General features: G+C 45.9%; 1 protein-coding gene across 1 annotated transcript; it reads right to left on the bottom strand.

Annotated features, from left to right (window-relative positions):
* Positions 1–3,200: 3,200 nt before the first annotated feature.
* On the bottom strand, positions 3,201–15,147 carry LOC100338042 (serine protease 52). The gene is made up of 5 exons (XM_051831710.3): positions 15,066–15,147; positions 8,847–9,042; positions 7,779–8,026; positions 6,427–6,569; positions 3,201–3,470 (listed from the first exon to the last, which is right to left on the bottom strand). The coding sequence occupies exons 1-5, from the start codon at positions 15,145–15,147 to the stop codon at positions 3,201–3,203; spliced, it is 939 nt and encodes a 312-aa protein (XP_051687670.2).
* Between the last annotated feature and the right edge of the window lie 854 nt (positions 15,148–16,001).

The following is a 16,001-nucleotide window of genomic DNA, read 5'->3' as shown; positions in this document are numbered from 1 at the left end:
ATTTGATAAGTGAAAATGAGGGCTGATGTAAGGTCCTTGTATGAATGAAAGGTTTAAGAGCTAAGAAGATATTTAGGCCGGCGCTGTGGCTCACTAGGCTAATCCTCCGCCTTGCGGCGCCAGCACACCGGCTTCTAGTCCCGGTCGGGGCGCCGGATTCTGTCCCGGTTGCCCCTCTTCCAGGCCAGCTCTCTGCTGTGGCCTGGGAAGGCAGTGGAGGATGGCCCAAGTGCTTGGGCCCTGCACCCCATGGGAGACCAGGATAAGTACCTGGCTCCTGCTTTTGGATCAGTGTGGTGCACCGGCCACAACGCGCCGGCCATGGCGGCCATTGGAGGGTGAACCAACGGCAAAAGGAAGACCTTTCTCTCTGTCTCTTTCTCTCTCACTATCCACTCTGCCTGTCAAAAAAAAAAAAAAAAAAAAAAAAAAGCTAAGAAGAGCGATGTGGAGTGACAGATCTCACCTATAAATAATCAGCAGACTTGCAGAAATGAAAAGAATAGAAAGAGCCTTTTAAATCTATGCTAGAAGATGTAACAGCAATGTTCTTGAAGTGAGGTAGACATCTACAAAATAAAAGGAATCTGTGCAAGAACCTCCTCCTCCAGGCAGGATGGAAATGTGTGTAGGAAATCAAAGCACTCGCCCAAAACCAACCAGGAAAGTCAGATAAAAGGCAAAGCCATAATGCGAACGTATAGAGAGCTGCGAAGGCAGACTTTAAGAGACATATTATGAAGGGAAGTGTACAAGTGGCCAGCAAGCTCATGAAGATGTGTTCAGTACATCATTAGGAGGGAAGTGCAAATAAAATCACCACGAGATGAGATACAGTCTCATATCTATGAAATGGAGAAGTGAAAAAGACCAGCAATACCAAATGTTCACCAACATGTGGAGCAGCTAGAATTCTCATCTGTTACTGTGGTGGCGGTGGTGGAGCTAATGTAAAATGTTACGGCCACTTTGGAAATCCTCCAGGTAGTTTCTCCTGAAGTTAAGTGCATGCTTATTTTATGACTCAACAATTTTACTTTTTGGTATTTACCCAAGAAAAATGAAAACGTGTGTATATACACACAAAAAGACTTGCACACGCATCTTTGCCATAGTTTTATTGCTTCTAACAGTCTCAAACTGAAAGTAATGCAGGTGTCCATCAATATGAAAATGGACAAAACTAATGTAGTCTATCCTCACAAGAGAACCCACCCTGCAGGGATAAAGAGAGAGTTCTGATGCCTCCAAATATGGATGCGCCCCCAAAATCTTATGTTAAGCAAGGAAAATGTTCACAAAACATGTCCATTATTCCAATCGCAGTAAGTTCTAGAATAGACATGCGGTAAGTTCTGGAACAGATACAGTGAAAGAAGCTAGAACAGTGGCTGGCTGTGGTGGGAGGGGAAGAGGGTGGGCTCAGGTTGGGGCTGGCGGGCAAGGGGCTTGTGGGGTCTTTCTAGAGTGATGAAATGTTCTATGACTTAATAGTGCTGTGGGGTACATGGCTATAAGCACTTTGAGAAACCCATCAAACTTAGGATCAAGGCATTTCTCTCTGTAAATTTATTTCAATTTTAAAGATACTTTAAAGTTTCATTTCTTGTAGAATTGACAAAAATCTGAAAGTTTGACAATGTATTTTGTGATGGAGGCAGAGCAGTGTGTGCGCGCACACACACACACATTCTCTCTCTCCCTCTCTCTCTCTCTCTCTCGCTCTCTCCCTCTCACCAGAGCTTATCCTGGTTATTTCTGCTTCTCCATCAGCGCTGCCCTGAGCTGAGGGTGCAGGACTGCGGCCCCTCCCAGCCTCTGCCTCCACCTCCACCTCCACCTCTGCCTCTGAACTTGAAGCCCATGGAGCCATTACTTTGTCAGAGTACATGGAGCCTCTGCTTTGTCAGAGAAGAGGAAATGTTTTTTGAAAGTACCTTTCTTGGAGACACTTACCCATCTTCTCGTAGCCATATTTACAAGCCTTCCAGCTGCCAAAATTCTTACAGTATACATCTAATGCTTTGGCAAAAATTAGCTCTATACCGATTCTTCCTGCTCTCCCCAGCTCCGTGCCCTCCACCTGTCTGGATCAGATGGCCGTCCTGTTTTGACAAAGCCAGTTAAAGCCAACATGGAGAACACCTCTTCCTGGTCAGAATGCAACACACAAACATTGATGACTTGCCTTTTCCTTTCCCTTTTTGTTTATAGCTCAAGGAATTTTACATATGGCAAAATCATATAAAAACTCATCTTTTAAAAATACTCTATTTTCCTCTCTTCAAAAATGTGTCAAGTTGTCTCACAAAAGAATGTCACTTATGTCTTGCCTGAATGGGAAAATGATGCCCATAGCTGATTGCATGAAATCAGGACAGGCCATCCACTTGTCCAGATGGCCCCAAGTGTAACCTTGGCCTCCCTAAAACCCTTAGATAACTCTTTACTGCAATAACTTCTCAGGGTCAGGGCTTCTCTTTCTTTGACTCTGCTCTACCTCGTGTCCTTTTTAGACTTTGGACTGGCTGAGACTTTCAAGCAAAGGTGCCTACATTAGTGCAGCCCGTTAGTTGTGTTTCTTTCTCACCCCATTGCTAGACCTTCTCTGCTTCAAGCATTTCCCAGTGGTGAATCTCAGCGTTACTGCACATGGTCCCTGAGAGCAAAAGCAGACTTGGCTGGAGCTCAGGACCTCATGGTATCTAAGGGAGCAAAGAGGGGTAAAAAAAAAATTAGGGAAATGCCTGGAAACCAAATCAGTAGGTCTCAGGAATGAGATAGAAAGGGAGAGATTAGAATTGCCAGTGTTTCCTATTTCATGCCTCTTTGGACAATGAGAGTAGTTATGGAGGGACGCTTGTTTGTAAGACAGGAAAGATTGGGCTTTCTGCAGCTCCTCCTATGGAGAGATGCTTCACTCACACCCTTAGACTTCAACAAGTTCACAGAAAATGCATATCATGACAAACTACGCATGGTGCAAATGTTGGTTTTTTTTTTTTTTTGGCACCAAAATCAAACTTACGACTTAATTCCATTTCCCATGAACTTTCTGAAGGATCCTTGTGTAGTTTAAGTTCCTGTGGGCATGTGATTAGTTCAGCCACTGCTGATCATCTGGAATCACTCCTTGCAACTTGTACCTGATTTCACAAACTGAGACAGACACTTGGTTTTTGAGACAACACAGTGTTTAATCACCAGGATAACAGAAGTATCACAAAATATTGGAACAAGATGGCCCAGGGTGAGAGAAGCAAACTGTACCCGGAGTCTGGCTCACGGAGGTAAGGCTTCCCAGCCAGCGCTGTCTTCTTTTTAATCCAGGACAGATAGCTTGACACCTTCGTGTATACCCCAGGAATCTCCTTGTGGCCGCATTCCGCTCCCCAGCTGACAATGCCCAGCTGGTACCATACACTGTTATTGTTCTTTTTGTGGCAAATCAGAGGTCCCCCACTGTCACCCTAGGAGAGAAAAGTTGTTTGCAAGTGGAGGGGACAGTAGCAAGAACCTTCTTTAACTTACTCAGATATGGGCAGTTGGCACAGGGCAAAGCAAGCACCAAAGTTGGTGTGTTCTGATGGGCAGGCTTTTGAATTTGGTTCGGCTCTCCAGCTATGTGACTGTGCTCTGGGCCTGCTGGAAAAGGTGGCAAACAATTTGGTCAAAAACAATGTGATGAATGATGATTTGGTAGGAAATGAATCTTCCATCATCATCATCTCATCATGCACTAGTGTTTTGTTTTTAAAGATTTGTTTTATTTATTTGAAAGGCACAGTTACACACAGAGAGGGAGAGACAGAGAGAGGGACAGAAAGAGAGAGGGAGATATCTTCCATCTGCTGGTTCACTCCCCAAGTGGCTTCAACAGCTGAGACCAGGCCAAGCCAAAGCCAGGGGCCAGGAACTTCATCTGGTCTGCTGCGTGGGTGCAGGGGCCCAAGCACGTGGGCCATCTTCGGCTGCTTTCCCGGTCCCATTAGCAGGGGGCTCGATCAGAAGTCGAGCATCCAGGACACAAACTGGTGCCCATGTGGGAGCCAACACTGCACACAGCTGCTTAACCCGCTGCACCACAACACCAGCTCCTGTGCACTGGTTGTGATGAACCGAAGGGCAATTTTCTAAGCCGATTTTTTCCCTTAAGCACTTTGTTATTTTTCAAAATTCTTCAAATATCCCTCCTGACTTCTCATCTCACATCCATTTTTAGCCAGTCCATTTTTCTCTTTCTGTACTGTTCCCAGTTGAATCTTATATCAAAGTGTTACTTTGTGGCTTAAAGAATTACATTTTAAATGACTGACAAATTCCAAAACATCATGAAAAATCACTGAATTAGCCAAAGTGTGTGGAGCAGACACAATTGGCATATCTGAAACCTTTGGGAATATTTTCAAAATTCTGTTGAAGAGTAATATATAATAAGTTTAAAAAATTGGAAAAATCAATATGAAAAAGAAATGAAGAATACCCATAATTATATAAATAAATACACTTACATATAAGCACGCACACGCACACATGACTGTGTACCCAAAGAATATTTTGGGAAGAATGCACATCCATATAACTAACAGTGGGTTTCCCTTTGGGGAGGAAACTGGAGAACAATTGTAAGAGATAAATTTCATCTTCATTGTACACACATTGTACCACTTGAAATTTTTTTACCATGGATTCAAAGAAACAAGTGAAATCAACAACACTTCTAATTCCACTCTTGTGGAGGAAATTTCTATTAACATCTTCAAATAAAACTTTTCCATTTCTCTATGTGCAAATGTGCACACATCCTGGTTTTACAGAAATAGAATCAGGTCGTACATATTGTTTCACAGCTAACAAAGCTGTATTTTGGAAATATTATGTGACATACAAAAAGTTTTTTAAAAAAAGCCACCACCACTCGTGCTAAAAATCTAAATTCAAAACAAAACAAAACAAAAAGCCCTCAAAATAGAATAGGCTTATTTGATGTTTTAAAATCAAATTGTTATCATGAACACATTGCTATGTCCAACAACTTACTTCCAATCAAACTGTTCTGTACAAAATGCTTTGAAGTCATTGGAAAGTCAGTGATCTTCCTTTAAAATGAAGAATTCTAATGACTTCTCTGGAGAAGGGGAAGCAGTGTGAAACACATCACAGGGGACAGCGATGGCCAACAGACCTTGGTCCAAACTCCAGTGTGAATATTTGGTTGTGTGAATTTTGAGCATTTTTCTCAAGTTATTTGAGGGCTCTGATTGTATGCAGATAACAACAGGATGGCTGTGTGAGTGAAAGGAAGTGACCAAGTCCAGAACCTGGTATCTAGCAGGAGTTTGCTCAGTGGGAGCCCCTATTATTTTTGTGGTTGTCGGATCAGGCCAATCTGGCATGGTCAGGTTGGGTGGCTTATTTTACCAGGACCCAAAAGTTTGGTGGAACCCCAGCGGCCAGAGTGCCGTTGGTAGGATTCTGGTCTCCTCAGCAGCCTCAGTTTCCCTGTATGAGGTAGGTCTGTGTCACAGACCTGATTCACAGCGCTCCCATGTGTGTGTGGTAACAGTGTGTATTCTACTGGGGACTGATAGGTGTAAAAGTGGTGATGAAAACAACAGCTGTAACATTCAGTGTTACCTTACTTACAGTACTTCATGTGTGTTCATTCTTGTCATTCTCACAGTGGCCCTAAAAGGTAGGAACTCTTAGTATTCTCATTCTAAAGATGAAGAAATTGGAAAAGTCCCAGGCACAGGAGGAAATCACTTGCCTAGATCACAAGAACAGTGAATAGAGGAGCTGGGAAGGGGAGCCAGGGCACCTGATTTCAGGGCCCGCACCCCTCATCACTACCGCTTGCTGCCTCCTTTTGGTTACAGAGTATCTGTCCTTGTAGGATCTTACAGAGCACCTGTACTGGGCTGAAAACCATCCTCCCCAAATCCATGTCCACTTTGAACCTCAGAATGTGACCAAATTTGAAAACAGAATTTTTGCAGATGTAATTAGTTAGATTAAGATGGGGTCATAATGGACTAGAAGGAGCTCTAATCCAAAGTCTGGTGTCTGTATAAGAAAACGGGGCGGGGGGCACACCCATAGGGGAGAAGGCCATGTGAATGTTGAAGCCGAGATTGGAGTGGGGCAGCTGCAAGCCATAAGTACCAAGGATTGTCAGCGACCTTCAGAAGCTATATGAGGCAAGGAAGCACCCTCCCTTAGAACCTTAAGAGGGAGTGTAGGCCTGATGACATCTCCAGAACCATGAGAGAATAATTTCTGTTGTTTCAGGTCACCTAGTTTGTAGTCACTTCTTATGGTAGACCTGAGAAACTAATACCACATCTAATCCCAAGGAGACAGAGGGGAGTGAAGTATTCTGGAGGTGTTGGCCAACCCTCTACAAGCACAGGACAAGTTCATTACCTGGCAGGAATCCTTTCCACCTTGAGAATTCCTGGCACACAGCATGTTCTTGGTGAACATAGGCAAAACAGAGAAGCACGTGTCCCAGTGCATTAGTTTGAGGTCAACTTTCTGTAGCTTTGAAGATGGAGCACCTATAGATTCTGACTCAAAGGAGAAGCAAAGGGAGAGAAAGCCATGAGCCCAAAGTGATCCCTTTAGGTTGAAGTCAAACATCTGCCCACGTGGGTGCTCAGACCAAGTGAGGAGGGAGTCGGAGGGGAGCCCACCCTCTCTGAAGCCAGAGCCCTGTCCTAGATCTGGGTCCTTGCTCAGTCTCAGCCAGAGTCCAGTTCTCACCACCCTGCTGAGGGTTCCGGTCTCTAGCCAGGATTCTGAAATGATGTATTGTCCAGCCCGGTAAGAATGCAAGGAGAGGCCTTGGCCAGTTACAGTCCGGGGTCTGTGACAGGTAAAGATAAGCTTGACTCCGGTCAGGGTAATTACAGCTCTCACTGCCAATTGAAGAGGTGAACCTGACACCTAGCGTATTCGTTCCCCAGGTGCGTATTACCGAATCCCCAAGGTCTAGGACTCCTGGGACAGAGAAGAAGTCCCATGAATATGTGTTGAGTGAAGTTTGAGGAACTCTTAAGTTAGGAAGGGAACCTCTTTTTGAAGCTCAGGGAAAGTTTCTGTGGGCAATTCCTAACAAGCTCCGAGCTTTGGGGTCACCCTGGATAAATGGTCAGCCATTTGGGGGCCTGCTTGGAAGAGTAGCACTGACTGGGATGTGTCTTCTCTATCTGTTGATTATGGGGTGAGACACATTTACAAAAAAGACCAAAGACCAAAGGTTTCACTTTGTGCATTGACTGGGAGGGGACAGCAAAGTGCATTGCAGGTTGACTGTGTAAGAAATGTTTATATTCAATTCATCCCCTTCTTCTTTGGCCTGGATCTGTGATTTTCAAATCCTTGTACAACAAAGGCATGGCAGGAGAGCAGGGCTGGCACCAGCAGTGAGAACAGAGCTGTTCTGGCTGACACCAGGGCCAGAACCCAGTCCATAGTGCCACCTCTTTGCCCATTAACATGTCCCTGAAAATTCCTCCAAGTCCCCCCACCCCAGGCTTGGACAGTTTCTGCCAGGGTTATTTCTGAGGACCTCTTTAGGGTTCCTGGTTCACAATCTGGGCATATGGCTTCCTACAGCAGTCCAGGAAGGCCCAGAGAGTCTGGCTGCCCTCTGGACTGAGGACACGAAGTCCCCAGATCTGACAGATTCCCCAGGGCCAGCCAAGCCTCCAGAGCTGGCTTCCCATTCCACACATCAGCTAGATGCCACCCCACACTAGTTGGTAGAAACTCACTGGCACGGGTAACGCCCCATCCGGTCACCCAGCAGCCACTCCACTTCCGTATGTTAGTGACCTTTGAAAGGCAGATGGGTGTACTCTTGACATCCAACCTTAATGGGGATTTGAGCAAGAGCAACGCTATGTCATTATCCAAGATCCAGCTGTCAAAACCAGAATGCATAATTAGCTTGTCCACCTGCACCTTCTTCAAATTCGTGCTATTGAAGTCATCTGTGCCGTGTACGATTGACAAGTTGGATCTTATTTCAAAACAAAAGAAAGAGAAAAAAGATAGGTTTCAGAAGGGCCAAAGGTGAGCCCTAAGAGCAAATAATGCTAACAGTTTGAGGCTGTGATCACTAGCGGTGGGAGTGTGGAGGCATCTGGGGTCATGTACACACCTAACTCAGAGAGCCAAGGAAAGAGCCCCACCTGAGCACCAGGAGACGTGAATTCTGGTCCTGCCCCCTTGATAACCAGCTCTCAGCCCAGTGGTCTCCTACCTGGGTGAACTAACTTGCACATTTCATCAACCGTTGTCAGGACGTCACGCTATGCATAAATAACCAAGGGGTCTTGACCTTGACTCACAAGGACTGGACTGGTTATGGGACAAGCACCTGGGAAACATCTTTAAAATTGTGATTTGTGGACTTGGGCACAAAGCAGGAGCCTCTCTGGTTGATCAGGCTGGAGGCCTGCCCTTGGGTCCCGATTCCTTCGAGAACTCTGATTCCAGGGGCATAGTGAGCCAACTAAATTTCCAGGTGAGACATATGCTTAAGAAAGTACTTGCCAGACATTTGAACCAGGATCACATGGACTTAGCAATAAGCAAAATCCAAGGAATGTTTTTTTTTTCTGCAAGTTAGGAGACATACAACAATGTATAAAACACCCTAGGAGGAGAGGAGCTCACCTCCCATCTGTAAAGTAAAGTATTCAGCCACGCTGGCCTGTATTTAGAAATCTGGTATTTTATTTCATAGCTGACAAATGTAGGTGCAGTTTTCAGGAAAGGGAGCACTTAGGGGAAAATTCTGTACCACACTGGTTAAAAATTCTGTTTGAAATACTTACTTGTTTGCTCTGATGAAGCAATGAGATGCAGTTAGAATCCACCACTCACTGAGGATGGTGCCTCCACAGAGATAATACCCTTGGCTAAGAATACCCACCTGCCATGGAAAATCTGTAATGCTTGCAGGTTCCCCGCCTATGACTCCAGACATGTTTAGCTTCTCAGATTTGGCAATTATTCTGCGGCCACATATTGCTAAAAAAAAAAAAAAGGAAGAGGGAGGAAAAAGCCAGAGCCCAATAGTCACTGTTAGTTGGCTTGGAAGGAATTTCAGTAAAAGTTCTCCTCTCCCTGAACAGACAACAATGGCTTAGCCAGGTTAACAGCATCCATCTGACAAATGTGACTGTGTCCCCTCTATGACTGCAGAAGGCACCACCACTGTGGGGTCTGTGCCTGTGAGCAGCCATGGTGGCATCTTGGAAAGGTCCCCCCTCTGAGAGCCTGAGGGGAAGGACTCTCCAGCACCAGCCCTGGGCTCACATCTTGCTGTTGTACCCGTCAGGAAACCAAGGTGAGAGCATTCATTTATTTGAAATTAGGCCACACCATCATATGAAAAACAGAGCCTCAGGATGGTGTTGGCATGAACCATGCAATCCTTCTCCTTGGCTCTGGACACATCTTCCTGGGCCTTTCCAAGAGGATATCTCTAGGACACCAGACATTGCACAGGCGAAGGGAAACTGGTCACCTCCCACCCCCACCCCGCCGGATTCCTCTCCTGCCTTTCCTACTGTCATCAGGGGACCAGCTTCCGTCCACTTTTAATTCTAGGGGTCATCCTATCCATAACATGAGGGGGATAAGAATTTTGGCATTTCCTGTGTGAGGGGGTTATTTCGCCATCTTCTAATGTCTTTCTCTTGCTCCTTGAAAAATGAGAAATATAAGTACAATAAAAATCTAAAATGTGGAGCATTTACTATTTGCTGGGCACTGTTCTGTTTTATCTGATTTAATTCTCACACAAACCTCATGAGAAAACTGAAATTGTCATGGCCCCATTTTAAAGGAAAGATGACAGAGGCAAGTTTAAGGTTGGGGTGTCTGGCCAAGACACAATGGCAGAAATACACCTGAGCTGAGACTGGAGCCTAGGCAGTCTGGCTCCAGAGTCATTGGCAATGATACTCCAAATTTTACATAAGCTTCTAATATGAAGAGGCATTTCAGTTCCAACCATCTTCACATGACGCATCACAACCACCTACTTGTTCCATCATCACCTCTCACCATGGCTGTACAACCCTAACACTACAATACCACCAACTCACAATTCTGCCACCACACAACTTTATCCCTTACACACCTCGCTGCTGCACAAGCCGTCACAAACCTCACCACCACACAAGACCAGTAGCCCACAAACCATCACCACACAACCCATCACACAATCCTTCATGACACAAACCCACAACTACACGACCCCACACCACTAAACCTCGACACTGCATAAGCCCGTTATCACAAAAACAATCATCAGATACCCTAGCGTCACACAGCCCTACCAGTGCAGAACCCCCATCACAATACAAACCTACCAGGACACACTTTACCACCCAACCATATAACCTCATAACCCCACCACTACACCTCCATTCACATATTCACCATACAATCCTGCCACCACACATCACCCCATACCCCACGCACACCACCAGCACCACCACCACCACCAATCACAGCCCTGTCACCACTCACCTCTGCCCGTCAATTCCTCTTCCAGTATCACTGGCCACCTTTCAGCCCCCAGAAATGCCCTCCTCCTTCCTCGGTCAGGACCCTTGTTACGCATGCCTCTATCGGAAAGACACGCCTCTCCCTGATCCGGCTCACCCCTCTTCGCTTATATAATTCATGTGTTTCCTTTCCACCTTAGCTCAATTAGAAAGTCACTTTAGAAACGGGCCATCAAAGAAGGAGGTACCTTTCTCTGAAGGGAGGAGAGAACTTCCACTTTGACTATGACCTTGTCTAAATAAGATCGGAGTCGGCGAACACAAGAGGCTTCCATAGCCTTGGCAACTCATGACAAGAGCCTAGGGTGATTCTGACACCATAAACAAGAGTGTCAATTGTTAAGTCAACAACAGGAGTCACTGTGCACTTACTCCCCATGTAGGATCTCTGTCCTTAATGTGTTGTATAATGTAAATTAATGCTATAACTAGTACTCAAACAGTACTTTACACTTTGTGTTTCTGTGTGGGTGCAAACTGATGAAATCTTTACTTAATATATACTAAATTGATCTTCTGTATATAAAGATAATTGAAAATGAATCTTGATGTGAATGGAATGGGAGAGGGAGCGGGAGGTGGGAGGGTTGCGGGTGGGAGGAAAGTTATAGGGGGGGGAAGCCACTGTAATCCATAAACTGTACTTTGGAAATTTATATTCATTAAATAAAAGTTAAAAAAAAAGAAAGTCACTTTAGAAATCTTCCTGGCCTTTCAAGATTCTACCAGGAACCCCCAGTATTACTTTGACATTAGATACTGTCTTCCCCCTGGGAACAATTATAGCAATTACTGATTAAACACTTGTGACACTGTTAGGTTAAAATCTCTTTGCCCGATCTCAAAGCATCACCCAGATTAGAAGCTGGTACATTGCAGGAACCCAGCATGTACTCATGGAGTAAAAGGATGGATGGATGGGTGATGGATAGGCAAAAAGACCCTAACATCAATGGTAAGAATTCCTTGACCAATCAATAACCTGTCTAAGTAATCAGGGAGTTGATGAACTTCAGTCAAAAGCATCTGCTCTTTGAGTTCCTGAATCAGGAAGCCTGGGGTGGGGGGAGAGTAAGTGGACTATAGTGGTCTCGTCTTATTACAAGATACAGAGTGAACAAGTAGCTGGTGCCCAGGAAAACCTGCCTCACGCTCGTGGCTGATGTCAAAAGAGACATGCTTTGGCTTTCCCGTTGGAAGATCACACAGTGTAAAGCACATACAACCTAATCACAAATGGTCTTGTCTTATTTTGCAGGGCCAACAATGGAACCTTGGAATTGAAATTTAGTGAAGCAGTGTTGGTCCCTGGGAGATGTTAAATATTTAATTAAAGTTATAATTTGTGAAAGTTTAAACAAAAAGTTCTGGTTGGATTCCCAATTAGAAAGCAGCATCATATTTGTCCCAGTTTTATTTTTGATACATGACACCTACCCCCTGCTGAGCATCCACTTGTCTTTATATCGTGTGTGAGAGACAGATATTTAATAATCCCAGCCAACCTCCAGCATGTATTTTATCATTCTCTTTTTACAAATGAAGAAACCATCTCTGAGAGGTCGTTTAACAACCTTGAGATCATTCAGCTCATAAGAGGCAGATTAGAGATTTGTCAGTCAAGTGTGTCTATTTCTGTTACGATCTGAACAAAATTTGGCTCCCTAAACTCATGCAGATATTTAAACCCTTAACGTCTTATGTTAATGGATTAATGGTTGGTGGATTAGGGTGAAGGCTTGTCTCAATAATGGTGTCTGGAAGTAAGGCTTTGGGAAATGATTGGATCAAATTATGTTGCTAGAGTGAGGCCCCAGGATCAAATCATAACGGAATTATTAAGGAGAGGCCACACAGAGGGAGGAAGAAGAGCGTGCACACCACGCGATCATTCCTCCACTGTCCTCCAGCCTCACCAGATGCCTGAACCAACGGGGCTGCCCATTCTTGGACTGTGAACCTCCCAAACTGCAAGCCAAGTGAAGCTTCCTCCCTAAGAATCTAACTAATGCAGAAAATTGGTACCAGGAGTGGCGCTGTTACTATTAACTATAGCTGAAGATGTAGAGCCTATGGAATTCGTTTACTGGATATAGTTGGAAGAGTTGGAGAAATGGGCTAGAGAATGTTTAGAATGATTTACGCAGAGCACTGTGGGTGGTATCTGATGGGGGTTCAGTAGTCTGTTGGCAATTTTTGCTGAAGGTTAGGAGGTGTCTGCAAGGTTTATGATATCAAACCCATGCTAGCTCTACTGGATGCCTTTCAAACTTAATGGATAAAAAGTCATCTTAAGTCTTGAAAAAAGTGCATAACAATGCATGCTGTGAAGCTGAAGAAGCATTGATGTAGGTAACAGAAGCTAGATAAAAATAATAATAATCTTGCTAGACCTGAAACTTGGGTCTGAAGCATCCATATCAAGCATGAAAAGCAATAGTCATTAAGAATTGAAACTCTACTTAGAAAACAGTGAGCCCAAAGCTTGAGACTGTGAAAGGAGCATTGCCTTGGAAGATCTGTGTAAGCAAATGCCAAACACAATGGTGGATGAAGGCACCTGACTGCTGAGGCCTCACGTCATAGACTGCAGCTCCTGAATGGTTGTCAGTACTGGGCCCCAAGGGGTTGGGACTTTGCTGAGTAACCAGCACACCGGGAAGAACATAAAGGGAAGAAGACTCAATGGGCCTTCAGATCCCTGTGGGATGTTCTTGAAGATGAAGGATCTGGCTTGTCCAGACCCTTTATCCGTGGTGGAAACACGGGTTAGCAAGAAGAAACCCACAGAAGTGTAAAGATCATAGCAAGTTCTTATGTTCCACTTGGTTGGGAATGACAAAGAAAGAGACTGATATGGACCATCTGAGCTCTGTGGTTCTCAACTTTAGGGAATTCCCTGCGAGCCACAGGCATTGGTGCATTCTTTAATATCAAAATGAGCTTTGTGGAACTTCCCTGTAGTGAAACAGGTTATCTCTAGGATCTTCAGGAGGACGTTCAATAGAATCATCTTTGAAGTTCTTTCCAGTTCTAATACACTGTACTTTTATAGTTCAAAATGGTGAGAGAAAATATTTCTACTTAAATCACATTAATATAAAATATAATTATTTAAATTCTTGTATGTATATAGAAACATTTTAAATTTTAACTTCCTATTCCCTTTTTGAATTTTAATTTTTGATTAACCTGTAGCACTTGTTGATTTTGACTTTCAACATATGTACACAGTGGAAACGGATCAATCAGGTCACTAGCGTTTCCATTTCCTTATCTTTACTTTTGGAGCCTAGGAGCTCCTCTCCTCTTCAGTCTATCAGGAGCCAGAGGCTCTTTCTAGGTCCCTCTCATGTCTCGCTCTCTGATGGCTTCACTGTGAGCAGAAAACACTCAAAGTCCTTCCTGTGTCTTTACAAAGCCTGGCAAGACCTGGGCTCTGCCCACCCCACCCCACCCCCGAGCCCGTCTCTGTTCAGTGTCTCCTGCCCATTCACCTCGGCCATTGAGCTCATTCCCTATGCAGGGCCTTTGCACTCGCTGCCACTTCCACGTGCAAAGGTGTCGCCTCAGCAGCTAGCTCTAGCCAAGTCTTGTTGTCTCAGAAAGCACCTATGTGATCACCTCAGTGGGGGCCGGTGCTGTCGGCCACCCCAGACCTTCCGTCACACAGGCCCCTGGGGTCTACTCCACTCCACCCAACGGGAACCAACTTTCTCTACTCATGTACTTTTCCGCTTCCTTGTTTAAGGAAGTACCCCCTGACTAGCTAGTACAACTACTGCTGAGGTCGGAGTAGAAACTGCAGGGGACATTTTCTGCTGTAAACCCAGCTCCTGAAACAGCGCCCAGCAGAGAGTTAACGGTTGTTGACCGTCATATGAACTGACCGTGAAACAAGGCTACCTCAATTCCCAAGACCCAGTTGATGAGCCCATACTAGAGATTACTACCATGTATGGTGTGAGGGTTTGCTGGAGACCAAGCGGGCTCCACGGAATACTTTAGGGTGTTTCCAAAGTGAAAGCTATAGGAAAACACCTTTGAGGTGCCTACACTGGCTTTCAAGCTGCCCAGCGTGGCTAATGGGCCTCCGTTCCCTGGCTGAGCAGCTGGTAAGCTCGCTCCAAGGATGTACTGGCCTTAGGCATTCACTCTGGAAATCTCTGCTACCTAGCACAGAGGCTGAATTCTCTCTCTTTCTCTCTCTCTCTCTCTCTCTCTCACACACACACACACACACACACACACAACCAGGCTTCTCCAATGGTAACTTTGTCATGGGGAAGCATGGTTGGAATCTGGTCAGGGACCACCTGCATCAAGTTCACCAAGTTCCCCAGGTCCCCCCGCACAGCTGCTGAACCAGCGTCCCTAGAAATGACGCTGGACACAAACTCCCCTGTTGATCCTCCTGCCCACAGAGGATTAATGCCCCTGGTGCGACACATCCACAAGAATCCCACAGACACCTACGTTCCAGGGAACCATGTGCCCAGGCCAGCTGCAGGGCCACCCACAGCAGAAGTATGGCTCTTCCATCTCGCCATCCTTTCATTGGCCCTGGTCTTTACATCAGTGGCAGAGAGGCTCCAGGGAGGGTAGAGGGATGAAGGGCAGGGCTTGCTCACAGGTTCTGCGAGCCCACAGTCCAGCCTCACTTCTGACATCACAATAGGACCCTGGGTGGAGCTGGCACCATCCTGGCAAAGCAGCCAGGTGACATCCCGGGTCCTCTAGGGTGTGGTGGAGCTGAGGTTGAGAGGTGAAGCAGGGGCAGACCCTCGGCTGGTTCTGCTCCTACAGGTGGCTCAGGTGCGTGAATGTGTCAGGACGAAAGAGCAGAAGGCTCTCCCCGGGAGTAGCCTCAGTTAAGGGGGAGGAAGCCGAGGGCTGATCAGCATGGGTCAGGTGACACTGCAGGGAGTATGACAGGGATGCACACTGGAGAAAGCTCCCCTCGTCACCCTACAGGAGTCACTCAGAGCCTCCGATGGCTGCTCTGTAGAGTGGGGGCAACAGCACATCAGGACATTGATGAGAGGATCATGAGTGAATGTGGGCTGGCGTCACGGCTCACTAGGCTAATCCTCCACCTTGCGGCGCCGGCACACCAGGTTCTAGTCCTGGTCGGGGCACCGGATTCTGTCCCGGTTGCCCCTCTTCCAGGCCAGCTCTCCGCTGTGGCCAGGGAGTGCAGTGGAGGATGGCCTAAGTCCTTGGGCCCTGCACCCCATGGGAGACCAGGAGAAGCACCTGGCTCCTGCCTTCGGATCAGCGTGGTGCGCTGCGGCCACTGGAGGGTGAGCCAACTGCAAAGGGAGGACTTTTCTCTCTGTCTCTCTCTCTCACTGTCCACTCTGCCTGTAAAAAAAAAATGAGTGAATGTGTATATTCTAGCAGTAACAAAAC

This window comes from Oryctolagus cuniculus, chromosome 2 (assembly GCF_051225735.1).
Source record: "Oryctolagus cuniculus isolate XC-2025 breed Fujian yellow rabbit chromosome 2, ASM5122573v1, whole genome shotgun sequence".
NCBI classification, from domain to species: Eukaryota; Metazoa; Chordata; class Mammalia; order Lagomorpha; family Leporidae; genus Oryctolagus; species Oryctolagus cuniculus.
Note: the sequence above shows the minus strand (reverse complement) of the source record. Positions and strands in the feature narration are given on the sequence as shown.

Excerpts from the sequence above, each read along its gene's own strand:
- LOC100338042 (XM_051831710.3), bottom strand. The coding sequence starts at position 15,147 with ATGAAAGGATGGCGAGATGGAAGAGCCATACTTCTGCTGTGGGTGGCC. Across the intron at positions 9,043-15,065 it reads GGCACATGGTTCCCTGGAAC|CAATATGTGGCCGCAGAATA; the intron begins GTAGGTGTCTGT and ends TTTTTTTTTTAG. Across the intron at positions 8,027-8,846 it reads TGCTTCATCAGAGCAAACAA|ATCCAACTTGTCAATCGTAC; the intron begins GTAAGTATTTCA and ends TTTTGAAATAAG.